Source organism: Balaenoptera physalus (assembly GCF_965194825.1).
Source record: "Balaenoptera physalus genome assembly, chromosome: 4".
Taxonomy (NCBI): Eukaryota; Metazoa; Chordata; class Mammalia; order Artiodactyla; family Balaenopteridae; genus Balaenoptera; species Balaenoptera physalus.
The window spans coordinates 63,017,296-63,044,404 of NC_138891.1; the positions used below are offsets into that span (position 1 = coordinate 63,017,296).

The 27,109-nt window shown below is 39.6% G+C and overlaps 2 protein-coding genes across 12 annotated transcripts in view; both read right to left on the minus strand.

Annotated features, from left to right (window-relative positions):
• Nucleotides 1–27,109, minus strand: part of LOC309659824 (cytochrome P450 2J6-like) — a 167,945-nt gene that overhangs the window by 92,218 nt on the left and 48,618 nt on the right. The gene's annotated exons all lie outside the window — the stretch shown is intronic.
• The window catches only part of ABCC5 (ATP binding cassette subfamily C member 5), a 191,097-nt gene that overhangs the window by 61,092 nt on the left and 102,896 nt on the right, over nucleotides 1–27,109 (minus strand). For 3 of the 11 annotated variants that reach the window (XM_082459935.1, XM_082459934.1, XM_082459933.1), the window contains exons 1-2: nucleotides 26,749–26,770; nucleotides 23,748–23,928 (exon numbers count right to left, since the gene is read on the minus strand). In XM_082459935.1, the coding sequence (XP_082316061.1) occupies nucleotides 23,748–23,873 (126 nt within the window). In that variant the 5' untranslated portion in view covers nucleotides 23,874–23,928; nucleotides 26,749–26,770. Of the gene's footprint in view, nucleotides 1–23,747; nucleotides 23,929–25,037; nucleotides 25,061–25,375; nucleotides 25,551–25,623; nucleotides 25,742–26,748; nucleotides 26,823–27,109 lie in introns of those variants that run through there. The other 8 variants (XM_082459941.1, XM_082459937.1, XM_082459936.1 and 5 more) reach the window with 6 other exon arrangements.

The following is a 27,109-nucleotide window of genomic DNA, read 5'->3' on the forward strand; positions in this document are numbered from 1 at the left end:
CCCCATTATCAGCCCTGTCATGCAGAAAAAGCCAGGATGCACACATGCCTCCTCTCTCTCTCTTATCAGCAACAGGGAGAGCAGAAGCGGGGCTCTCACCCTGGCTGCCCTGCTAAAGAGCTCCTACCCAGACTTCTGCAGCATGAAGCAGAGAGTCTCATGGGTGGAAATACAAAGTTATACATATTTACTATAAAGTTTATAAGTACCAATTAATCATATTAACAAAAATGCGTATAATTCAAAGTCTGACTGTGGCAGAAGAGGGTGGACCAAAAATCTGGACACATCTACGCCCGTTTACTCTAAAAGTAACCCAAAGTCACTTAATTTTTTTAAAAAGTTTATTGAAGTATAGTTGATTTACAATGTTGTGTTAATTTTTGCTGTACAGCAAAGTGATTCAGTTATACATATATATATGTGTGTGTGTATATATATATATATATATATATATATATATATATATATACATTCTTTTTCATATTCTTTTCCATTATGGTTTATCCCAGCATATTGAATATAGTTCCCTGTGCTATACAGTAGGATCTTGTTGTTTATCAACCAAAGTTACTTTTGCAGTTACTGTTGCAGAAACATAAGCATTCTTTTCCTCAAGTAAGGATTATAAGGACCTTATGCTTTTCTCACATTCTCACAAATATTTCCAGTAATTATTGTGAACTAGCAAGAAAGAATAGATCCCCAGATCAAGAAAAAGTTAAGTGGTGCAGCACCTAACACACTGTGCCTCACACAAAGTGGAGTCTCTATTTTGACACACCACCTCTTTAACACACAAAACAGAGGCAACTCAAATATTAAGGATTTGTGCCTGGTGGTCACCTGCATGCCTATGTGGCTCTCTCCTCAAATACAATAGCTTTAGTTCACAGCATACTTATGAATCTTCAGATAAGTCACTGCTTAGTATCAGGAAAGTACACAGAAACTGGGAAGCATTTTTTCCCTTTTGTCAAAGGCAAGGCAAACTTCAAAACAAAGTCTACCTTCAAGGGAATAACAACAAAACGTGACAAAGGAGTCAACACCAAGAAAAGAATGAAGTCATATAAAGTCCTCAGGTATAAGGTGAACACTTATTTATGGCACCTAAAAATGAACTTAAGTCTACTGAGATTCAAGTACACAACAAAGGTTTTTTTGTTTTGTTTTGTTTTGTTTACATAATATTTATTTAACCTTTAAGCTGCCCATAACCACAAGGGGAAGAAAAGAAAACAATTAGATTGAGAAAGCAGAAAGACACACTAAAAATACAAACATACTCTCTGTAAGGGAGGAGAAACTGAGAATACGTACAGAGTAGGTACAGAAGGTGACAAGGACCAGCCTTATTTGGATGTTCTAAGCTTCAAAAGAAGACAAAAATTAAATAATACCACTTCAAGTACACACTGGATAGCTGCCCTAAATGAACTATATGCTGGGTCACAAGGCAAACCATAACACATTTCAAAAGACTGATATCACAGTGTATGTACTCTGACCACGAGGGAATTCAATTAGAAGTCAGTAACAGAGATAACATGAAAATCTCCAAATATCTAAAAATTGCAACACACTTCTAAATAATACGAGTTAAAGAAGACATCAAGTCAAAATTAGTATATATATTCTGAGCTAAATGATAAGAAATTGTAACACATCAAAATCTGTGGGATGCAGCTAAAGTGGAGTACAGAGAGAAATTGTGAAGGCTTTCAAAGCACGTATTAGAGAAGAACAAAGAGTGAAACATCAATGCTCTAAGGTAGGGGTTGGCAACATTTTCTGTAAAGGTCCAGATAGTAAATATTTTAGGCTTTGTGGGCCAAAAGACAAAACAGAGGATATTATGTAGGTACTTATGTTACAAAAGAAAACAAATTTCTACAAAATATTTATTGCCAAAATTCAAAATATAGTAATACTAATTGAGTACAATTTTTTTTTGGTGGTACAGGTCTACTAATGAGAAGAATGAAATTCTTTTATGAGGCAATAACATTTCACTTAACTGGGGTTTAAAATCGTTTTCCCTTGGTTACATTTCTTTATACTAATGATGAAATATCAGAAAGGGAATGCAAACAAATTGTCCCTTTTAAAATCACATCAAAAAAATAAAATACTTAGGAATAAACCTCATCAAGGAGGTGAAAGACTTATATACTGAGAACTACAAAACATTAATAAAGGAAAATGAAGATGATTCAAAGAAATGGAAAGATATCCCACATGCTCTTGGATTGGAAGAATTAATATTGTTAAAATGGCCAGACTACCCAGAGCAATCTACAGATTTAATGTGATCCCTATCAAATTATCCATGACATTTTTCACACAATTAGAACAAATAACCCTAAAATGTGTATGTAACCATAAAAGACCTAGAATTGCCAAAGCAATGCTCAGGAAAAAGAACAAAAGAGGAGGCATAACCCTTCCAGACTTCAGACAATACTACAAAGCTACAGTAATCAAAACAGTGTGGTATTGGCACAAAGACAGACATACACATCAATGGAACAGAACAGAGAGCCCAGAAATAAACCCATACACCTATGGTCAATTAATCTTTGACAAAGGAGACAAGAATATACAATGGGGAAAAGACAGTCTCTTCAGCAAGTAGTGTTGGGAAAGTTGGACAGACACATGTAAATCAATGAAATTAGAACACACCCTCACACCATACACAAAAATAAACTCAAAATGGCTTAAAGACTTAAATGTAAGACAAGACACCATAAAACTCCTAGAAGGGAACATAGGCAAAACATTTTCTGACATAAATCGTACAAATGTTTTCTTAAGTCAGTCACCCAAGGCAATAGAATTGATAGCAAAAATAAACAAATGGGACCTAATCAAACTTATAAGCTTTTGCACAACAAAGGAAACCATAAACAAAATGAAAAGACAACCTATGGACTGGGAGAAAATATTTGCAAATGATGCGACCGACAAGGGCTTAATTTCCAAAATATACAAACAGCTCATACAATTCAATAACAAAAAAACAAACAACCCAACTGAAAAATGGGCAGAAGATCTAAATAGACAATTCTCCAAAGAAGACATACAGGTGGCCAATAGGCACATGAAAAGATGCTCATCATCACTAATTATTAGAGAAATGCAAATCAAAACTATTGTACAATGAATTATCATTTCACACCTGTAAAAATGGCCATGATTAAAAAGTCTACAAATAATAAATACTGGAGAGAGTGTGGAGAAAAGGGAACCCTCTTATACTGTTGGTGGGAATGTAAATTGGTGCAGCCACAATGGAAAACAGTATGGAGGTTCCTCAAAACACTAAAAATAGAGTTGCCATATGATCCAGCAATCCCACTCCTGCACATACACCCACACAAAACTATAATTCAAAAAGATACATGCATCCCAGTGTTCATAGCAGCACTATTTACAATAGCCAAGACATGAAAGCAACCTAAATGTCAATCGACAGATGAATGGATAAAGAAGATGTGGTATATATACACAATGGAATATGATTCAGTCATTAAAAAGAATGAAATAATGTCATTTGCAGCAACATGGATGGACCTGGAGATTATCATACTAAGTGAAGTAAGTCAGAAAGAAAAAGACAAATACCATATGATATCACTTATATGTAGAAACTAAAATATGACAAATTAACTTATTTACGAAACAGAAACAGCCTCACAGACATAGAGAACAGACTTGCGGTTGCCAAGGCGGGAGAGGGGAGGAATGGATTGGGAGTTTGGGGTTAGCAGATGTAAACTGTTATATACAGGATGGCTAAACAACAAGGTCTTATTGTATAGCACAGAGAACTACATTCAATATCCTGTGATAAACCATATGAAAAGAATACGAAAAAGAATATATATGTAAAACTGAGTTATTTTGCTGTACAGCAGAAATTAACACAACATTGTAAATCGACTATGCTTCAATAAAATTTTTAAAAATTGTTTTCCCTTTTCATCAAAATTGATTGTAAATTTTCATCTGTTAATGCTGATTTGTAACAAGATTTTATAATTTCATCTTTGAAAACCTCTTTTCACACAGATAGGTACAGCCAAGTACTGAATCAATCCATGAGTATATGATTTTAGTTGAGCATACTTATCTCCTGGTAGGCATCATAGGATTCTATTAGATTATCCTCTTGACATTTGCCTTTATCATATCATTACATTGCAGATTTGTCACTTCCAATTCAAAGTTAGGTGGAAGTCACTGAATGGCAAAATTAAATGGACTTTTTTTGTGTGTGTGGCAAAATACATACAATATAAAAATTGCCATTTTTACCATTTTTAAGTGTACCATTCATGGGCATTACTTATATTCACAATGTTACGCAACAATCGTCACTATCTCTTTTTTTTCAATAAATTTATTTATTTATTTATGGCTGCGTTGGGTCTTCGTTGCTGCACGTGGGTTTTCTCTAGTTGCGGCGAGAGAGGGCTACTCTTTGTTGCGGTGCTCAGGGATATACATCGTTGCGGTGCGCGGGCTTCTCATTGCAGTGGCTTCTCTTGTTGTGGAGCACAGGCTCTAGGCACGCGAGCTTCAGTAGTTGTGGTATGCGGGTTCAGTAGTTGTGGCTCACGGGCTCTAGAGCGCAGCCTCAGTAGTTGTGGCACACGAGCTTAGTTGCTCTGAGGCATGTGGGATCTTCCCAGACCAGGGATGGAACCCGTGTCCCCTGCATTGGCAGGCAGATTCTTAACCACTGTGCCACCAAGGAAATCCCTCATCACTACCTATTTCTAAAATGAATGGATCTTTTCAATTAATCTACCACAAAGGAGGCAAGAATATACAATGGAGAAAAGAGTCTCTTCAATAAATGGTGCTGGGAAAACTGGGCAGCTACACGTAAAAGAATAAAATTAGAACATTTTCTCACACCATATACAAAAATAAACTAAAAAATGGATTAAAGATCTAAATGTAAGACCAGAAACCATAAAACTCCTAAAAGAAAACATAGGCAGAACACTCTTTGACATAAATTGTAGCAATATTTTCTTGGATCTGTCTCCTAAAGCAAAGGAAACAAAAGCACAAATAAACAAATGGGACCTCATTAAACCTAAAAGCTTTCTCACAGCAAAGGAAACCATCAACAAACTGAAAAGACAATCTACTGAATGGGAGAAAATATTTGCAAATGATATGACCAATAGGAGGTTAATATCCAAAATATATAAACCGCTCATACAACTCAGTATCAAAAAAACAAACAACCCAATTAAAAAATAGGCAGAAGACCTGAATAGACATTTTTCCAAAGAAGACATACAGATGGACAATAGGCATGTGAAAAGATGCTCAACATTGCTAATCATCAGAGAAGTGTAAATGAAAACCACAATCAATTATCACCTCACACCTGTAAGAATGGCTATCATCAAAAAGACCACAAATAACATTAGTTGGGGCTTCCCTGGTGGCGCAGTGGTTGAGAATCTGCCTGCCAATGCAGGGGACACGGGTTCGAGCCCTGGTCTGGGAAGATCCCACATGCCGCGGAGCGACTAAGCCCGTGAGCCACAATTGCTGAGCCTGCGCGTCTGGAGCCTGCGCTCCGCAACGGGAGAGGCCACGATAGTGAGAGGCCTGCGCACCGCGATGAAGAGTGGCCCCCACTTGCCGCAACTAGAGGAAGCCCTCACACAGAAACGAAGACCCAACACAGCCATAAATAAATAAATAAATAAATAAATTAAAAAAAAAAAAAATAACATTAGTTGGCAAGGATGTGGAGAAAAGGGAACCCTGTACACTGCTGGTGATAACATAAATTGGTGCAGCCACTATGGAAAACAGTAAGAAGGTTCCTCAAAAAACTAAAAATAGAATTACCATATGATCCAGCAATCCCACTCCTGGGTATTTATTTGAAGAAAACAAAAACACTAATTCAAAAAGATACATGTACCCCAATGTTCATAGCACCATCATTTACAATTGCCAAGATCTGAAAGCAACTTAAGTGTTCATCAACAGATGAGTGGATAAAGACATGGTGTGTATATACATATATATATACACACACACACATACATATACATACAATGGAATACTAGTCAGCCATAAAAAAGAATGAAATTTTGCCATTTATAACAACATGGATGGACCTGGAGGGTATTATGCTTAGTGAAATTTGTCAGAGAAAGACAAATAGTATGTTATCATTTACATGTAGAATCTAAAAAGTAAAACAAACTAGTGAATATAACAAAAAGAAAGAGACTCATAGAGAACAAACTAGTGGTTATCAGTGGGGAGAGGGCAAGGGGGAAAGGCAAGATACAGGTAGGGGATTAAGAGGTACAAACTACTATGTAAAAAATAAATAAGCTACAAGGATAGATTGCACAGCACAGGGAATATAGTCAATATTTTATAATAACTACAAATGGAGTGTAATCTATAAAAATTTTGAATCCCTATGTTGTGTGCCTGAAACTACTATAACATTGTAGGGACTTCCCTGGTGGTGCAGTGGATAAGACTCTGCGCTTCCAATGCAGGAGGCCTGGGTTTGATCCCTGGTCAGGGAACTAGATCCCATATGCATGCCGCAACTAAGAGTTTGCATGACACAACTAAGGAGCCCGCATGCCCCAGCTAAGGAGCTGGAGAGCTGCAACTAAGGAGCCTGTGAGCCACAACTAAGGAGCCTGTGAGCCACAACTAAGGAGCCCGCCTGTCACAACTACGAGCTGGTACAACCAAACAAATAAATAAATAGATTTTTAAAAAAAGAAGAAACTAATATAACATTGTAAATCAACTATACCTCAATTTTTAAAAATTTAAAAATTAAATAAAATAAAATGAATGGATCTTGAAATATGGAAATTTCCTTTGTACTTCACTGAGGTTCTGAAACACACTGCTGGAACTGTAATTTTTTTTAAAAATATTTATTTATTTATTTGGTTGCACCGGGTCTTATTTATTTATTTATTTTTTTATATTTATTTTTGGCTGTGTTGGGTCTTCGTTTCTGTGCGAGGGCTTTCTCCAGTTGTGGCAAGCGGGGGCCACTCTTGATCGCGGTGCGCGGGCCTCTCACTATCGCGGCCTCTCTTGTTGCGGAGCACAGGCTCCAGACGCGCAGGCTCAGTAGCTGTGGCTCACGGGCCCAGCTGCTCCGCGCCATGTGGGATCTTCCCAGACCAGGGCTCGAACCCGTCTCCCCTGCATTAGCAGGCAGACTCTCAACCACTGCGCCACCAGGGAAGCCCTGGAACTGTAATTTAAGCTCAGAAAATATATAAACTACAAATCTGTAAGGGAATGGGGACCCCACTTCTTATTTCAAGTTTTGATAGCATGAGAACTATATAAGGTGACTTGACATTACTTATGATTCAAACATTAGTTGTCACTGAAATTACTTTGTCACAGTCTCATTTCAGATTCCCACCAGCAATCTATGAGAGATCCAGTTTCTCCACATACTCGTCACTGCCTGGTATTGTCGTTATTTTTTATATTAGCCACCTGAACAGGTGTGGTTTAGTGTTTAATCATGACTTTAATTTGCACTACCCTAATGGTTAATGATGTTTAACATCTTTTCCTATTCTTATTTGCCACTCATATATCCTTTTGGGTGAAGTGTCTGTTTAAGTCTTTTGCCCATTTTCTAAATGGATTGTTATTCTTAGTGTTGCATTTAGAGAGTTCTTTATCTATTATGGATTCAAGTCCTTTGTCAGATGATTTGAAAGTATTTTCTCTCTTAATAGGGTCATTCATGGAGCAAAAGTTTTATATTTTGATCAAGTTTAATTTGTTGATTTTTTGCTTTTAAGGATTGGGCATTTAGCGTCATGTCTAAGAACTCTTAGCTCTAACCCCAGGTCATGAATATTTTCTATGTTTTTTTCTAAAAGTTTTACAGTTTTAAATTTTGATCTGTGATCCATCCTGATTAATTTTTTGATTAATTTTTATATAAGGTATAAAATTTAGGCAAAGGCTCATTTTTTTGACTATAGCTGTCCAATGTTCCAACACCATTTGTTGAAGATTCATCTCTCCATTAAGTTGCTTTTGCACCTATGTAAAAATGAGTTGGCCATACTTGTATGGGTCGATTTCAGGACTCTATTACATTGACCTATTTGTCTATCCCTTCACTGATACCATTAACTTGATTACTGTAGCTATTTTGTAAGTCTTAAAATAGCACAGTGTGATATCTCCAACTTTATTCATCCTTTACAAAACTGGTTTAGCCATTCTAGTTCTTTTGCCTTTCCAGGAGAACCAAGTTCAAGATTGAGGAGAGTTTTATAAACATCTTTTGACATTACGGCATCAGAGAAGGAAAACTTGGTATGCCATCCATTAGTATTCTCACATAAGAATGACGTAGTAGCATTAAGAGAAAACTGAAATCTTCACATCTTACTTCATTCATTCTTTCAACAAATAACTTACTGAGCACCTATGTACAAGACTGTCCCAGATGCTGGGAATAAAAAATATTCTAATTTCTATCTTTGTAGTACACTAATTTCATTTTATTCATCTCTAAAATGCCTAGTTACAATTTTCATCAAAACCTATGAATAGAAAAGTGAATGGATGACAACAAACAAAATCCTCTTATTGCATGAGTTTTGTTCCTTTGACTATATACATGATGTCATGTTCCACCACCTCCTGGTAGTAAGTTACTTCCCATAATGGAGAATGCCAAATTCAAAGGCTCTCTAAAAAGACTCAGATGAGAGCAGGCAGGCAAGGTTTCATTCCCAAAGGCATATCATGAGTACTATACAAGCATTATCAAATGCCTGTAACATATCAGAGACTGAGGACTCTTGCAATGTTTTTGATTTTAGAACAAGGCACTCAGTATAATTTTATTCTGACAAAGAAAAACTCCCATAAAAGTGGCTGAAAAAGTGGTTGAACTAATTCTCAAATTTTCATAGAATAATAAAACATGGAGTAGGAAGGACCACAGTAAAGGTATGGAGAAGTCTACATTGTTGATCCAAGCCAATCAAAAGTTGCCATTCTAAGCAACCCACTTTCCAAGTCTCATCATAATTTTGCTATTCTTTCCTAAACTGCTTCCCAAACTGTCAATCTTGTTGTCGTATCTTACTCACTGCCCAGATGAGGACAGTGAAATATCTGATGGAGATAAGATTCATGCAGGATGCTCTGTTTTGAAACGGTCTTGCTCCATATTTGCACCTAGCTCCTTCAGAGACAGGACTCTCAAAACAGTAAGTAACAGGTGTTTAGCTCTTGAATGATAAAATAACACAATCAAGAAAATCAAGAGAAAATCCCCTTACTCCAATAAAACTATGTTCTCTACGGTCTTAAAGTATTCATACTCCTTAGGCAGAATTTTCCCATAGTTGGAGGCCATTGTGAAGTATAATGGTTTTGCACGTGGGTTTCAGAAAACAGACACGGGCTCACAGGCTGATTCTGCCACCAACTTTCCGCATGTTACCTAGCCACTTTAAGCTTCAATTTCCTCATTTTTACAATGGTACATGAACCTACCACAAAGTGTTGAGAGGAATTAATGGGATAATGAGAAGTGCTTAGCAAAGTATTGGGTATATAACAAACATTTAATATGTATTAACTATATACCAATTTATCCATCTGATAAATCATACAGCCTATCTCAACTATCCCTCTTTCCTTTAGCTTCCCCTGACTCTTTCAAGATTAGGGAATTTATTTCCCCCCTCCTATGTCTTCCCTGCACTGTGCCACTGCAATAGGACGCTTGTACTCAGAACTCCTGGACTAACTCAGTTAGGCTGACTAACTCTTGTTTGCACCCCTTGCCCCTGGCACAGTACAGAGACTGGCACCTATTATTCAAATGGCAACCAGAATATCTCCGTGTTGCCCCACAATCTGCATTATTATCATGTAAAACTGCATGACATACCACTAAGAAATCTTCTTAACCAATCCACTTCTGTTTAATTTCTCTGCTCTTTTGCTTATTATTAATTGTATAATAAACAATTACAGTTTATTTTTCTCTTTCTGGATTATTTAGGATAAACTCCATCAGTGGGATTACAGGATTAAAGAGTGTAGCTCCAAGCAACTAGACATCCATCCAGTTTGTTTAATTAACCTTATTATAGGATATGTACTCCAGTATTATTGCAAAAGAGAACTGCTCTTAGTTTTAGTACTTTCAGTTCTATTTTGTTGACCTGAGCCTGCCTCTATCCCACCTACTCTGGGACATTAGCAAGAAACAGAGGAAGTTAGGGCAATCTTCTTTGTTTATAGCCCGATCTCATGACTAGCATGTATCTGTAAAGGCAAACTGCTTACTTGAAGGTGATGGGAAAATTTGGGCAAATGAACTAGTAACAAACCAACAGAGCATTTACTATGTGCCAGGCATTGTTTTAAATGTTTTACAGATACTAACTCTTATAATTCTCATAACTACCCTATGAGGTAGATACTCTTATTTCCCCTGTTTTACAGCTGAGGAAACTGTGAAGTAGCAGCAAAGATTTGAAGAGATCTTTAAAAGCAGAGATTGAATCCAGGCTCCAGAGTTGAGGCTCTTAATCACTATGTTATGTGCCATTCAAAGAAAAAACAAGCAAATAACTCATCACTGTACAAGATGACCTCAGATGTGTCTTTATAGACAGCCAGCTCTCCTCTCTTCCCCAGGGTGAGTATCAGATTAAAATAAACTATGACTCTCCTAACTAACCTCATTATAAACAAATGGTAATTTCCAAAGTCAAAGGCACAAGTACATAATTAGAACACTAGAATGTAAATAAACTATTTTACTTAATTGCAAAAATCCACTTCCTGGTTGTTTTTCAACTAAAGATGAGTAGATGCTAAAAGATGAATACATTACGGACTGATATTTAAAAATAAAATAAAAGCATTTTTATACTACCCTGCCAGTAACTGCATAGATGTCTTATACTTGTAACTGTTTGGTTGGATGCCTAACTTCTCTTTCTTTCTAGGCTTCCCAAAAAAGCTTACCTGGCCAAGCAAGCCAGGGGGAAAAATGTCTATCTAAAGTAAAAACGAATTTAACCTACCATATTAACATTCTGTAAAGTGAGTTATCAACGTTCTAAGATTGAGTGGATTAAAAATAGAAATGAACCAAGAAAAATGACTTAATATATTTAAGCTATATGGGCTTACTATATGAACGCATAAATAATATAACATGGTAAGGAAATACGATTCAGCAAATATCATTGGAACAAATACAAACAGATTGGAGATGAACTGAGATCCAGGTTTCACACCATACATTAATCCATCTGGAATTAACCCCAAAAGTTACATTAAAATGATGAAATAGGGCTTCCCTAGTGGCGCAGTGGTTGAGAATCTGCCTGCCAATGCCGGGCACATGGGTTCGAGCCCTGGTCTGGGAAGATCCCACATGCCGCAGAGCGGCTGGGCCCGTGAGCCACAACTACTGAGCCTGTGCATCTGGAGCCTGTGCTCCGCAATGGGAGAGGCCGCGGCAGTGAGAGGCCTGCGCACCGCGATGAAGAGTGGCCCCCGCTTGCCAGAACTGGAGAAAGCCCTCACACAAGAAACGAAGACCCAACACAGCCAAAAATAAATAAATAAATAAAAATTTAAAAAAAAAAAAAAAAAAAAAAATGATGAAATAAATAGAAGAGAATTAAACAGCATATTTAACACACCTAGGGAAGGGAAATAGTCTCCATTTCCCCCCAAAGCCTGAAACTTATCAAAGGCAAGATGGATGGCTTAAAATATAAAAAGGAAAAATTTTTGCATAATGAAATTAGCATTAAGGGGAAGAGGAATACAGCTAAAGGAGTGACCAGGTAACTAATATAATAATATATTTTGAACAGCCAGCTTTTACTGAAAAACATGTTTTAGCCATTCATTCAGCAAGTATTTATTGAGGGGACTACATGCCAGACACAGCTCTGGGTGCTGGGGACACAGGAGTGAAAAAACAGACTTGCACCTCGAAATCACTGCCTTAATGCAGGTTACATTCTAGTATTTATAAAAGGTCAAAATCCAGAATAATCTACTAAATTGGTTCAGAAGCTTCTCTCAGCTTCTGAATTCAATGTTACCAGTCAAGAAATTAAAATTAAATTTTAAGATACAACTATATATACCTTACTAGAAATAGAGATAAAATCCAACCCAAGGAGGGAAATGTAAGACAACCACATATCATCTGAACCTTGACCTGATTTTTAATGCCACTGGCAGGTACTCAGGGGAGAAAACTGGTCATACGTAACACTTTACATATGCTTTGTCTCCATAGTATTATTATAGGAAGGAAAATTTTCCAAACAAAAAATATCATTTAAACCCAATGGTTTACTGGGAACTAAATGCCTAATAGAAGATTAATGGCTAAACTACAGTAGAGCAACACTCCAGTGCAGTGCTGCTTAACAGAAATAAAATACAAGCCACAAATGTAATTTAAATGTTTCTAGTAGCCACATTTAAAAAGTAAAAAGAAACAGGAGAAATTAATTATAATAATATACTTTATTTAACCCAATATATACAAAATATTATCTTTTAAACATGTAATCAATAAAAATTATTAATGAGATTTTATATTCTTTTTTTGGTTCTATGACTTTGAAGTCTGGTGTGTGTTTTTCATAAGGTTTTTTTTAATTAATTTATTTTATTTATCTATTTTTGGCTGTGTTGGGTCTTTGTTGCTGTGCACAGGCTTTCTCTAGTCGCGGCGAGAGGGGGCTACGCTTCATTGCGGTGCACAGGCTTCTCATTGCGGTAGCTTCTCTTGATGTGGAGCATGGGCTCTAGGCGCGTGGGCGTCAGTAGTTGTGGTATGCGGGTTCAGTAGTTGTGGCTCACCGGCTCTAGAGTGCAGGCTCACTAGTTGTGGCGCACAGGCTTAGTTTCTCCACAACATGTGGGATCTTCCCAGACCAGGGCTCGAACCTGTGTCCCCTTCATTGGCAGGCAGATTCTTAACCACTGTGCCACAAGGGAAGCCCTGGTCTGTGTTTTATATATACAGAACATCTCAATTCGGACATGCCACGTTTCAAATGTCCAATAGCTACATGTGGCTGGTGGCTACAGTATTAGACAGCGTAGTCCAGTAGTTTTCAATTGAGGGTGATTTTGCTTGCCCAGGGGACATTTGGCAATGTTTGCAGACATTTTTGGTTGTCACAACTGTGCATTCAGTGGGTAGAGGCCAGGGATGCTGCTGAACATCCTACCATGCATAGAACAGGCCCCCACGACAAAGAATTATCTGGCCCCCAAATGTCAGTGGTGCTAAGGTAGCCCTAGATAGCTAAACAGCTAACACGGCTAGTACTCAATGTATGATATCTAGGGGAATCTGTTTTACGAGGCCTATTTGTTTTTTACGTTATAATGCTTTAAGTCAATTTTAGAAATAACTTTTTAAGGCTTCTCCTGAGACGGGATGAAGGCACTCATTTCTCTTTACTTCTCTTAAGGGGCACTGCAGACTGAAGGTCTCTCCATGGCCAGATGTTGCGGCCACAGAAGGTGTCAGCAGCAGTTGATTCGTTCCAAAGGGAAAAATACTGCTTGATCCAGGAGTTGAGAAAACATTAAACAAGGAAATACTGTTGCCATTTGTATCTTCCTGAGGACTGTGGCTAGGAGACATGAGCATTTTTTTTTTCCTACCAAGGTGATGGGGACGGAGCAGGGCAGGGACACTGGGGAACTAAAAGGGGACAATGAAACTTAGATTCTGCCATGGTTCAAACAAAGATCAGGGAAACACAGAGTCATTTACCTGCCCATCCCGTGAGGGAAACAAGGAACTTTGATCCATAAGCAAACAGAGAGGCTTGCACAAGAGCCCTCCATCCTCTGTGCGCTAAGACCATCCCCAGGGCTGGGATAATTAGCTCTCACTATCACACCGCATGGCTTCCTCTTATCTAGTTTGTCCCATCTCATTTTAACAGGCTGCCAGAGCGGAATGTCTGCTGACAGGGCAACCACGGGCTTCCCCCTGCGTGGAGGCCCCTGGGACAAGATACCAGGGGCCAGCAATCATTCCCCAGGCTGAACAATCCTTTCCCGACAGCAGGACAACAGCAGGGTAGCCTTGCTAAGCCTGGAGGCTGAGGAATCAACCAGAGGCACCTCTCAGCTTCCAAGGGGATTAAAGGCTGCAATATTCCCATCTGGCCCGCCCCACAAGGAAAGCCGCACTTAGGGCACAATCAGAACGGCCAGGCCTCAGACTCTACAGCATATTCTTCCTCCCCTCTCCTTAATTCACAAGGTCTTAACACAAATACAGACTGGGTAGTCTCTTCTCATGAACCCTTCTGGCCCAAGTAAAAGCTTTTCTCCAGGTGTCCCAGCCCCACAGCTGCCTTTACAACAAACATTTAGAAAGACAAACTTTTAAGAAGAACTGTTACACTGTCAGATACAGTTTTCAAGAGACTCAAAATGTTAAAAATTAAAGTTAAATTTTCTTTTAAATTAAAAAAGAAATGGGGACTTCCCTGGTGGTCCAGTGGTTAAGAATCCACCTTCCAGTGCAGTGGACACGGGTTCGATCCCTGGTCAGGGAACTGGGATCCCACGTGCCACAAGGCAACTAAGCCCGTGGGCTCCGGAGCCAGCGCACCACAACTAGAGAGAAGCCCATACACTGTAACTAAGACCTGATGCAGCCAAATAAATAAATAAATATTTAAAGAAAAAAAAGAAAGAAATGAAAAAGCTGATACCCTCCCAGGAACAGCTGATTCCAGGCATCCCCATCCTCCCTCTCCCCGACAAGTTAACACTACGAAGGACACTTCCTCTCCCAATTCTCAGCACTTCCTTATTCCAATGGGTTATTAACATGATTCTGACCGTCTCTAGCACTTCCCTTAAGAAATTCCAAAGAGCGGTCACTTCAGTCAAGAGGGACAGCGAAATTGTAGAACGTAATCTTCACAGGAAGGAAGCAGAATATAATAGAAAGGGCTCACTATTCAAAGTCAGGGAACCTGGTAAGTTCAGCCCTATTGCTCAGCGGCTATGAATTAATTTGTACTCCAGCTCACTAATCTGTAACTAGGCTGTATTACCCTCATGCTGAGGATAAGCTATTACAATTCACAAGTGTAAATATGTAAAACCAATGGATATAACTTGGACCACCATCACGTTGAAACAGGTATTTTTCCGCAGCTCATAATCTAGCATTGCCCCAGAATCCGGAGGAATTTGAGGGCTTTCAATTGTTTCATAAGCTAAATTCCAAGGCACTTTTCTAAAGTTCCTATTACATTAGGGTGTGAGATTAACTTTGTTATTATAATGATAAGGTTTCAAAGGACTAAACTGAAAATAAATCACAGAAGGGAAAAAAAGACATGGGAAACACTTGGAGCCCCATTGGTTGAGCGGACAGAAGAGACTTTATTCCATGAAATCTAAGGTAGAGGTTCTCAGTGCTGCTGACACATTAGGATCACCAGGGCAGCTTTTTTTTTTTTTTTTTTTAAATTTATTTATTTATTTATTTATGGCTGTGTTGGGTCTTCGTTTCTGTGCGAGGGCTTTCTCCAGTTGCGGCGAGCGGGGGCCACTCTTCATCGCGGTGCGCGGGCCTCTCACTGTCGCGGCCTCTCTTGTTGCGGAACACAGGCTCCAGACGCGCAGGCTCAGTAGTTGTGGCTCACGGGCCTAGTTGCTCCGCGGCATGCGGGATCCTCCCAGACCAGGGCTCGAACCCGCGTCCCCTGCACCGGCAGGCAGACTCTCAACCGCTGCGCCACGAGGGAAGCCCCCAGGGCAGCTTTTAAACAACATGGATGCCTGAGTCTGACCCCAGAGACTGGTTTAATTGGTCTGGAACATTGGTATTTTTTTTAACGCTCCTCAAGTGATTTTAATACGCAGCCTGAACTGAGAACCACTGATGTAGATAGTAGGATGCTGGTCATTTGCATTTGACAAAATCCCTTCAACATTTTCAGGCTTTAGCTTAAAAAAAAAAAAAGCCAAAATATAATTTGTAAATGAAACTCCCTTCAGTGATCAGTAAGTACCATGTGAGCCCATGTTAAATGCCTAGAATAAGACATTAGTGGGTCCAACATGTGACTCCTGTACTGCAGAGCAGGGTGGAACCACTGACAATGGTGGGAAGCAAAGGCAAAGGTGAAGATTTGGGCAGTCTGGCTATTTTTCCACTGTGAGAATACAACATTTAAGGAAACTGACTGCTCAACACCATATCTGCTCTAGTAAACAGACGTTTTCATCTGATATCTAATAACAGTTAAGTTGATTCTTTGAACAGCTAATTCAGAAAATAATCTTAAATAATTAAAACATATGTAACATCTAATTAATTATCTAAATAGGTTAACTCCCTAAAAGGGGGGTAAGGAGGGAAGGAACAGACTTAATAAGCTTAATTCTACTGACAGGTTCAACCATTGCAAAGACTTCCGGAGGCTTTGTTTCCTGTTCCCGGCATTGACCTTTTTATTTTTGATTAAGAGACAGGGAGGGACAGAATGGTGAGACATTCAAAAAAGCATTAGCGAAAGGCTACCTCAAAGCAAAACCAAAGTTTCACTGAAAAAGTTTTCATTAACCATTTGTAACTTCCAAGTTACAGATCTTAACAAAATAAAGGTTTGGGTATTTAAAACTGCTTAAAAAACAAAAAGCTAGTTCCAATACTTTTCTTCCCTTTTGACAGAAAGCTCCTTTAACTCATGCCAACAAGCTATATTTATTTCCCTTAAGCAGCAGTTCCTAGGAAAGAAGCAGCAGTCCTGCTGCAGATGGCATAAAAGAGCTCATGATCAAGGCAGCAGGCCAATCCTAGGAGACCCACGGCACTGTAGACTCAGTCACCGCGCAGGAGAGCCGCCTGGGCTCTGCACCAATGGCAGCAGTGTTGTCATCTCTACCAGAGAGCTCTGGGCTGCTATTGGAGACCAACAGCTGGCACCAGGCCAGACACCGTATCATACCGTACTAAGCTTTATACAGCTTTATAGATGCCTTCAGGGAAAAGAAAAAAAAAAAAAAAAAAAAAAGGCAGGTGTTCTTACGCATCCTATTACTAACTGTCCAGAAAATGTGCTGAGTCACTGAGTAGCATTCAAGAGAAAAATAATGCAGAGACTGCAAATACTAATCTCCCTCACCCTGCTCTCCTTCCTAACAGCAAGGAGACTCACAGGTAATACTTTTGACACTGAAAACACAAGAGCATGGAAAAATTCACATACCCTTAGTCCATAAAGAAAAGCTTTCAGAGTTAAATTTTCTAAAAGTGTAATGTACTAGACAAAACTCTTTTATGGTAACAATAGTTGTCTCTAGGTAGAGGGGTTAAGGGTGATTTATTTTTTCTATAATCTTCTACAATTTGCACATTTTCTACAATGAGACCATAATTCTTTCATAGTAATATATCTTAGAATCATATTTCTTGGTAAGAGATTACACCCACATCTTTGTCGCTAGCATGTAACTTCAATTCACCCAAATATTTCCACTCACTAATTATGAACACTCCAACCAGGGCTACAGTGTCAGCCGAACAAGGAACTAAAGGAGACACTAAGTGAAGGTCACTGGACTTTGCGAATACTTGCTTTGTTACTTTGCCTAGAAGCAGAATATTCTAACTTGGTAGAAAGCAAATTCCACCAGTGGTACACTTCTTCTTTTTTTTTTTTTTAATTTATTTATTTTTGGCTGCATTGGTTCTTCGTTGCTGCGCGCGGGCTTTCTCTAGTTGTGGCGAGCGGGGGCTATTCCTTGTTGCGTGTGCAGGCTTCTCATTGCAGTGGCTTCTGTTGTTGTGGCACATGGGCTCTAGGCGCGCGGGCTTCAGTAGTTGTGGCATGCGGGCTCAGTAGTTGTGGCTCGCGGGCTCTAGAGCACAGGCTCAGCAATTGTGGTGCACGGGCTTAGTTGCTCCGCGGCATGTGGGATGTTCCCTGACCAGGGCTCAAACCCGTGTCCCCTGCATTGGCAGGCGGATTCTTAACCACTGCGCCACCAGGGAAGCGCTGCTTATTTTCCATGTTTCCTCCTTTCCTAGATTACACATGCTAGGAAAAAACAAGTCACCTTTGGCTTTAGCCTGAGCACAGTGCGAAAACAAACAACCACCACAATAAAAAAGCTTTTAAAGTGTCAAATAGCTTTGTCTCGCTTTTGATTAAGTTTTAATTTAAAGCAACTGAAATCCAAATTCCTTGGCCTATTATTCAAGAACACATCATCTGAAACTCAGTGACCTATCCCTCTACATATATGACTTCACACTTCATGCTGAAAGCCAACAGCACCTAGTTGGTCCCACCCACAGCTCTTTCTTCTACCAGGCATGTTCTTCATTTCTCTGAATTCTACCTATTCCTCTAAGTCTCCAACCAAATGCTACCTCCTGCTGAAGTCTTCCCTGATCTCAAAGACTGAAGCACTCTCTCCTTCTTGTTAATCTCCATAGCATCTAAATTACAGTAATCTATGTACATGCCTATGAGTTTAAGCTTCTACGGAGGGCAGGCAGGCCCAGCATTAATTTATCTTCATGTGCCCCAGAACACTTCATTCAGGGCTGTGCGTACATCTTGGAGAGTGCTCAAATGTTTGCTGAATTAAAAAAATGAATAAACATCACATCTTAAAACAAACCAAGCCGGGGGCGGGGGGATGAATTGGGAGATTGGGATTGACATATATACACTAATATGTATAAAATAGGTAACTAATAAGAACCTGCTGTATAGCACATGGAACTCCACTTCACTGTACAGTAGAAACTAATACAACATTGTAAAACAGTTATACCTCAATAAAAAAAAAAAAACCACACAAACCAACCAGACTTGGTGGAGTTATGTGATCGACATGTGCATATATATCTGAATGCAGTTATAAGAAAAGGAGCTGTGCTTGGAGAGTCATGCCTCAGACACAGGAACAGTGTTAAGTGGCGGTCTGGACAAAAATCTTTGTTAGTTGAAATAATGCCAGCCTAACGCCAGCCAAGATTAATACTTAGGCTCAAAGAACTAACAGCAACAGAAGGCACCCCTATTAGCACTTCAGGATTAAAGGATGTCTGCAAATCATCAAGTTGTGTGTGGCCACAAGCTTTAACTCAACAGTCCTGAACAAAGGGGAGGTGTGAAAATGCATTATTTTTAACTTAATTAGCTCTAAGCAGATGTGATACAAATATCTGAAATGTGAATGATTAGAGCAATTTTCCCAAAGAGTATTCCAAAAGATTTGGTCACAATATTAAGAAACAGGCAAACTGTGTACTCTGCAACTTTGGTTACAGCTTGAGAGAAAAAAAAATCACCGGCCTGTTTAAAATGAGAATTTAATCCCTGATGCTTTGCTTCTGACTTCCGTTTGACAGTTTCATGTGTCCATGTTAACTGGACCTGTTGAAGGCTAATGGTGGTGAATAAAACCTTGTTTTCCAATTAAGAGCCACAGATGATGTATCCTTATCTTTTGTTACTTTGGGAGGTACTGTTTTTTTAGTTCTGATGGATAATAGACATGCCTGGCGTCTGGGAGGTCCCATCCCAGATTTCATCTCTAACAACTAATATAGAAACAATGGTTATGATCAAGAGACACGAAACTGTAATCTCTACTCAATTATCTACTTACATTCTTAAAAATGGTGTGCTTATACAGGCATTCTACTTCCCAAATACTTAAATTACCCATTTGTAAACTATCGCTGAACCAGAAATTTGTCATCTTGCTGATTTCCTCTATTAGCAAACTGTTAACATATGAGACAAGTTCAAGATATATTTATATATAAGATTTTGGATTTTGACAGGTAATATGCAAGAAGATTCTAGGTGGTATGTGAACTTTTAAAAACACTTGATATTTACACATTCCTTTTAACGTGTGTAAAAAATAGGTTGCATAAACCTATGATTCTATTGCTTAGGTCAAGGTTGAGCAAAAAAAAAAAAAAAGCCAGTATATTAAAAGAATTAAGGACTTTCCTGGCAGTCCAGTGGTTAGGACTTCGCCTTCCAATGTGGCGCGTGCAGGTTCGATCCCTGGTTGGGGAGCTAAGATCCCACATGTCTCACGGCCAAAAAACCGAAACATAAAACAGAAGCAATATTATAACAAATTCAATAAAGACTTTAAAATGGCCCACATCAAAAAAAAAAATCTAGAAGAAATAGTTTAAGTAAAAAAAAAAAAAGTTCAGAGGGTACAGGATATGGTAAAAAACAGGAAAACAGTACTCAAATGTAAAAGTTTAGGAAACATCAAAGGATAACGAAAATGAAATTCATGTGGACTGCTCAGATTTTATAAAAGTGGTTGGTATCAGCCTCCTATTTCTTCAAGATGAGGCTCAGTCACACAAAGGAAACTTGCTGTCTGGTGCCTGACTTAATAATTTAGGGGACAAAAGGCACAACAGTGACTCCATTTCCAGTTCTTCTCCACCCACAGAGGAAAAGTTTGCTGCTCCCACTGCACACGCTAATGTCAGTTCTGCTCTAACCAACTGCACAGGGCCTCTGTCGCCAGAAATTTCACAGGGCCACACACTACCTTCCCAGGTTCCATCTCTTCCTGCTCTACAAGCTACCCATGGGCAAGCTTGCTCACTCCTAAGGCTTCATCTACATGGATGCACTAATGACTCCAAAACTTGTCCCTGTTCTGCTCCTTGCCTATGCTCTAATTATCTACTAATCATCTCATGTGGATGCACTTCAAATTCCACATGTTCAGAAGCAAACTCATTCTTACCTCCTCTCCTTCCTTCTCTTCCCATATGTCCATCAATAGTTTTAAATCCTTACCACGAATCCCAGGCACCCCCATGTTCCCCTCCCCTTCCAGAGATGCCCCCAAATCTCTCCCCTCTCCTCCATCCTCACTATTATGCTTGGACACAGACCCTTGGGCCTCTTTCACATGGGCTGGCACAGGAGCCTCCAGATTGCTCCCTGTATTTTGTCTCTCTCTTTCTCTCATACAGGTTTTTCCTACACTGCCTCAAAACTAATCTTCCTAAGATAAAAATCAAGTCTTAAAAATCTCAGCTCAACTGCATTAGCCATTAGGTAATGCAAATTAAAACTACAATGAGATATCAGACATACCTATCAGAATAGCTAAAATAAAATTAATAGCACGAAATACTGGCAAGGATGCAGAGAAACTGGATCACTCATACATTGCTGGTGGGAATATAAAATTATACAGCCACTCTGGAAAAGAGTATTGAAGTTTCTGATAAAACTAAACATGCACTTACCATATGACCCAGCAATTACATTCCTGGGAATTTACCCAGAGAAATGGAAATTTTATTCACACAAAATCCTATACACAAATGGTTCAGAGCAGCTTTTTTTGTAATAGCTACAAACTAGAAATAACCCAAATGTCCTTCAACAGATGAACGGTTAAACAAACTGTGGTCTATCTATAACATGGAAAATTACAATTAAAAGGAAAGAACTATTGATACACACAACAAATTAGATGGATCTCAAGGGAATTAGGCTGAGTGAAAAAATCCAATGTCGAAAGGTTACGTACTGTATGATTCCATTTGTACAGCATTCTTAAAATGGCAAAATTACAGAGATGGAGAACACATAAGTGGTTGCCAAAGACTGGGGGAGAGACCGGGACTTCCCTGGTGGTGCAGTGGTTAAGAATCCACCGGCCAATGCAGGGAACATGGGTTCGAGCCCTGGTCCGGGAAGATCCCACATGCCGTGGAGCAACTAAGCCTGTGCACCACAACTACTGAGCCTGCGCTCTAGAGCCTGTGAGCCACAACTACTGAGCCCGCGTGCCTAGAGCCTGTGCTCTGCAACAAGAGAAGTCACCGCAGTGAGAAGCCTGCACACTGCAACAAAGAGTGGCCCCCGCTCACTGCAACTGGAGAAAGCCCGCGTGCAGCAACAAAGACCCAATGCAGCCAAAAATAAATAAATAAATAAATTCATTAAAAAAAAGATGGAGAGGGCAAGGGAGGTGGCTGTGGCTCTAAAAAGGGAGCATGAGAGATTCTTTTGGTGGAGCTGATTTGTATCTCTACTGGGGTGCTGGTCATACAGATTTACACATGTGGAAAAATTGCATAGACTACACACACTCACAAATGAGTGCATGTGAAACTGGTGAAGTCTTAATAAGGTGGCTGGATGGTATCCATGTCAATCAATAATCTGTTGTGATATTATACTATAGCATGCAAGAAGTTACCTCTGGGGGAAGCTAGATAAAGTATGTATGGGATCTCTCTGTATTATTTTTTACAACTGCATGTGGATCTACAATTATCTCAAAATAAAAAAGTTAGAAGAAAAAAATCCTCTCAATAGCTTCCAATAGTTCCCCAACACCCAGAGTAAATGATTCCTTAGCATGGCGTGCAGAGCTTTCTCACATACATCCTATGCTCTAGACAACTAGCTCTAAGACCTAACACTTTTTGAGCACAGGCTATGTGGCAGGCACCATTCTAAGCATTTTATATGTATAAGCTCATTTAATCCTCAAGGGAGCTCATGAGTTAGGTTCTACCGTTGATACCATTTTATTCATAAACCACTAAGGCACAGATGACTTAAGCAGCTTGAAAGCATCCCCACTTCATCAGTCTTCAAAGCCCTGCTCCAGTGTTACCTTTGCGATTTTTTCCAGTTTAAGTGCTATACTAACAGTGTCTAGCATTCAAAAGATACCCGATACGTGTTTAATTAACATAAGGTTTGGACAAAGGGACAAAGAAAAGGTACAAAACTGGCACCTTAAGGATTTGATACTGATTACATTGAATCTATGTTTCCCCAAAGTTAAGCTCGAATGGGAAAGCACTGTATAATATACAGCAGAAACAGAAAACACCCATCAGTTAGAAAATGTTGATTAATAAGGCAACAGCTTTCAGGTAGCAAAGAGGGACAGGTAACATCAGGCTAAAGAAACTCCAGTGTCAGCTGCAGAGCCATATCTTTCTCCAATTTTCACAGAACAAATAGATGAACACAAACCTCAACTTCCTACCCAGCAACCCCCGTTCTTCCTTATTAGTTACTTCTGCAATTCAAGAAAAGGTATAATTTTTTTCCCCCAGAATAAAGATATTTCTTCCAGTTTAAAATGTATATTCATTATTTCCCTTGGAGGAAATCAGGTTATTAACTAAAGGCTCCTTTACACTCATGGGTTTACTTGAAAATTTTACTGATTATCCTCCAACGATCTAGAATTGTTCCAAGTACACGCTGAAATCTGAACGAAAATCTCCAAAGGAGTCACCTTTTAAAGGCAGACAACAGAGGCAGAGGGAGGAAACAATTTTAAGGACATGAATGAAGTTTAACGGTTCATATTCCCTCTGCTCCCTGCCCAGGCCTTCCCCTGCCCCACCCGGCGTAAACTGTCTTCTCTCAAGCAAAGCCTTTTTAGAGGAGAACCCAAGGGGAAAAATAGGTGAGAAGCTGAGAGCCAACCTCTCCTCTTTCATAAACAACCATAAGTTCTTAACAGTGACCTAAAGCCAATAAAGAAAAGGAAACTTATTTTAAATCAGGCATCTTGTGAACAGAGAAGGTGTGGCCTAGCACCGCAAGCAGGTACGAAGAGGGACTCAGGCAAAAGGCAGTACTGACCGGTTGAGTCTTGTACTTGGACTCCTCGCGGTCTCGGTGCTGCCCTGAATTGCTGCTTCTCTCCCGCACGTTTCTATAACCAGGGCTGGGGATGATATACTCCTTTCTTATGTCAATGTCCTTCATCTTCTCTGAGTGGAGGTGCCAGGGCTCACAGACTCTTGGTTCCACTTGAGAATTTCTGAAATTAAAAATTCATCAAGGACAGATATTTCCTAAACTGTGCTTCGTCATAAGCGAAAGTGCTTTAAAGTAGGGGGGGAAAAGGACCAAAGCATTAAAGTTTTCTGTCATTATATCTATAAAAATAAATTTTCAAAAATCTTTCAATTACCATTTTATTTTTTCAAGAAAAAAATTCAGTGTGATAGAATCAAGAAGAATTCTCTCCTCTCACCTCTAAGGGGGGAAAAAAAAAAGATTAAAAAAAAAATAAACAGGGCTTCCCTGGTGGCGCAGTGGTTGAGAATCTGCCTGCCAATGCAAGGGACACGGGTTCGAGCCCTGGTCTGGGAAGATCCCACATGCCGCAGAGCAACTGGGCCCGTGAGCCACAATTACTGAGCCTGCGCGTCTGGAGCCTGTGCTCCGCAACAAGAGAGGCCGCGATAGTGAGAGGCCCGCGCACCGCGATGAAGAGTGGCCCCCGCTCGCCGCAACTAGAGAAAGCCCTCGCACAGAAACGAAGACCCAACACAGCCATAAATAAATAAATGAATGAATGAATGAATGAATGAATGAATGAAAAAAAATAATAATAAAAAATAAACACAGTGATAGAGACACCCGCCTTCTTCACCTTCAACTATGTTCAATCACGATGTACAGAGCATTTAGATAGGTCTTAAAAAAAAAAAAAAAAAAAAAAAAGGCTTTCTGGAAACAATTTAAGTTTGTTCCAAGCATTACAAATTCCACAATTTTAAAACGGATAAATTTTACTAAATGAAAACTTATAAAACACTTATTCTACCAATGATATATCCCATCTCTGTATTTTTATAATTAGGTAATGGGTTAACTGATGCCTTTAAAGCTCTGTGAAGTTACATAGCTAAAACACAAAATAATACTACACCTTACCTTTAAAAACAAATTCCCCTTGGGTTACTGAAAGTGTTCTAAAATTAGATAGTAGTGATGATTGCACAATTCTGTTAATATACTAACCAAACACCAAGTGGTATACTTTAAGGGGTGAATTTCATGATACAAAAATATCTCAACAAAGCTGTTATTAAAAAAACAATAACAAAAACAAATTCCCTACCCTGTCCTACTAAGTCTTACCTCGTATCTACCTGAAACTCTGTTCTAAACCCTGCTAGCCTGGTTATCTCTAATCAATATCTGGTATCAACTCTGGTTACTTCTGAAAAAACAAAACACAAGCATACGTCTCTAAAACATTTCCCCCACTCTAAGATGGTTCAAAGCTTCCCAGATACAAGTTGGGAAAACAATTTTCATACCAGCCTCACTAGAAAGTAAAGAAGTGTAGCTGTGTTGCCTTTTGAATTCCATAAATTCCTAGCTATCACTGAGACTTAAAAGTACAACAGTATGGACATAATTCTGATAGCTACAATTCATTTTTTAAGGTATCAGAAAAAAAGGAGAACACTTACAAATCCTCTAAATAAAAAGGACTAAATCTCCTCCACAGAGACGTGTTTCCAGCACAAAGAAAGCTTTACTTCTTGCCTTTCAGGGGTCTGGCTCAAGTACCCTGAGTTGATACTGCTAAGTTACTTAGCTCCAAAGAAAAAAGTCACCTTGTCCAATGACAAACTGCACCATAAAGAGCACCGGCTTACAACCAAGAACACAGCAATCACGTCACTGAGACCTCAGCAAGCCTAAACTATAAACAGACCTGGCATCTGCCAGTGTCCCCAATGTCAGGATGCAGCTGCAGATCAGAATAATCCTTCTTACAGGGATCACTGAAGTCCAACCTTCCCCTCCAAAGGTTCCCCAGCCTAGCTGATTATCTGGAAAGCAGAAAAGATTAGTCCTACTTTGAAGAAAGGCAAGTGGAGGGGAGGCAGTTTGAAAGGGAAGAGGCCAAAGTATTGTAACTCACTCACAATACCAAATGCCATGTCAGGAAGAACACAAAGATCATCTCAATTGTCTAAGAATTCATGTAACCTCAGTTTCTTTCAATCACTTTATTCCAAGTTATTCTATGTTGGAAGGGTGTGGGGAGCAATTTCCCATTCCCTCTAACACTCCTGCTTCTTTAATTTCCTGGGGAAAGAGGCACAGCTCTGAAAGTAGGCAAGCCTTGTGCAGGGACAAAGCTACTATCTCCTGGCCTTGAACAGAAGGAGGATTCCAGCTTCTGTGGATCAGGGATATAAGACAGGGCAGCCCACATGGAGGCCAGCCAAGAGCTAGGAAGTCCAATGGGTCTGGGGAACAAGGCCCAAATCTGAAGAAAACAGTTAAGGAAAGATCACTAGCTAGACTTCTTCGGGATACTTTTTGTATTTCTCTCTTTTCTTCTTTCTGTTCTCCCTTAAAGTTGTTTAAAAGTCTTTTTAAAAATGCTAACTTGCTCCAACTATTAAGAGAGGGAAAAGGGAAGGTATTTTTATTTATTTTTGAGTCAGAGCTGAACGATGGCACTAGCAGAATATTCAAAGTGGGAGAACCCAAAGAGGTGCTCAGCGCAGAGGCCACTTGGTCAGCTGCCTTTTTTTTTTTTTTTTAACCAAAACTCTCTTTCCAGTCATAAAAGTGTAGACGTTCTCCTGCACGATGATGCAGTCGAAACTGCATGGGGGGAGGGGGCTGCACAGGATTACAAGGACTGTAAGTAGCCAGACTGGTGTTTCCAAATTGCCTTCAGTACAACATTCCTTAGGTTTCCAACACCTCAGGAATCTGGTTCTAAGCCCTGCAGCTACACAAAAAGACCTGAGGCTACAAGGATATGTATTTACCAACCCCCTGACATCCACTTGTGCCCCAGCCTTCTGCACCTTTCACTTACTCACGCTGGAGACCCCAGAATGACCTATTCATCTTCTCCTTCAAAACCTTATGAAACTTTGCCAGTCTTTCCTGTGCCCATCTGCCTCCTGCCTCCCCACGTCCGTGCAGAAACCAAACGACCCCTATGTGATAAATACAAAGCACCATGCAGCTCTGTGTGGCGGAAGGGGAAAGGGCACTAATGACAGTCAAGAGATCTAGATTCCATTCCGGACTCTGCCAAGTGTTTGCTGTGCGTGCTTCTGTCACGAACCTCCATCTACTCATTCGCCAAAACGAGAGGTTGGCTTCTGAGGTCGCTGGCAGCTCAGTCTCCTCTGTGGGGATTGAGCGGGGGTGCCCCAAGCCGCCTCCCTACA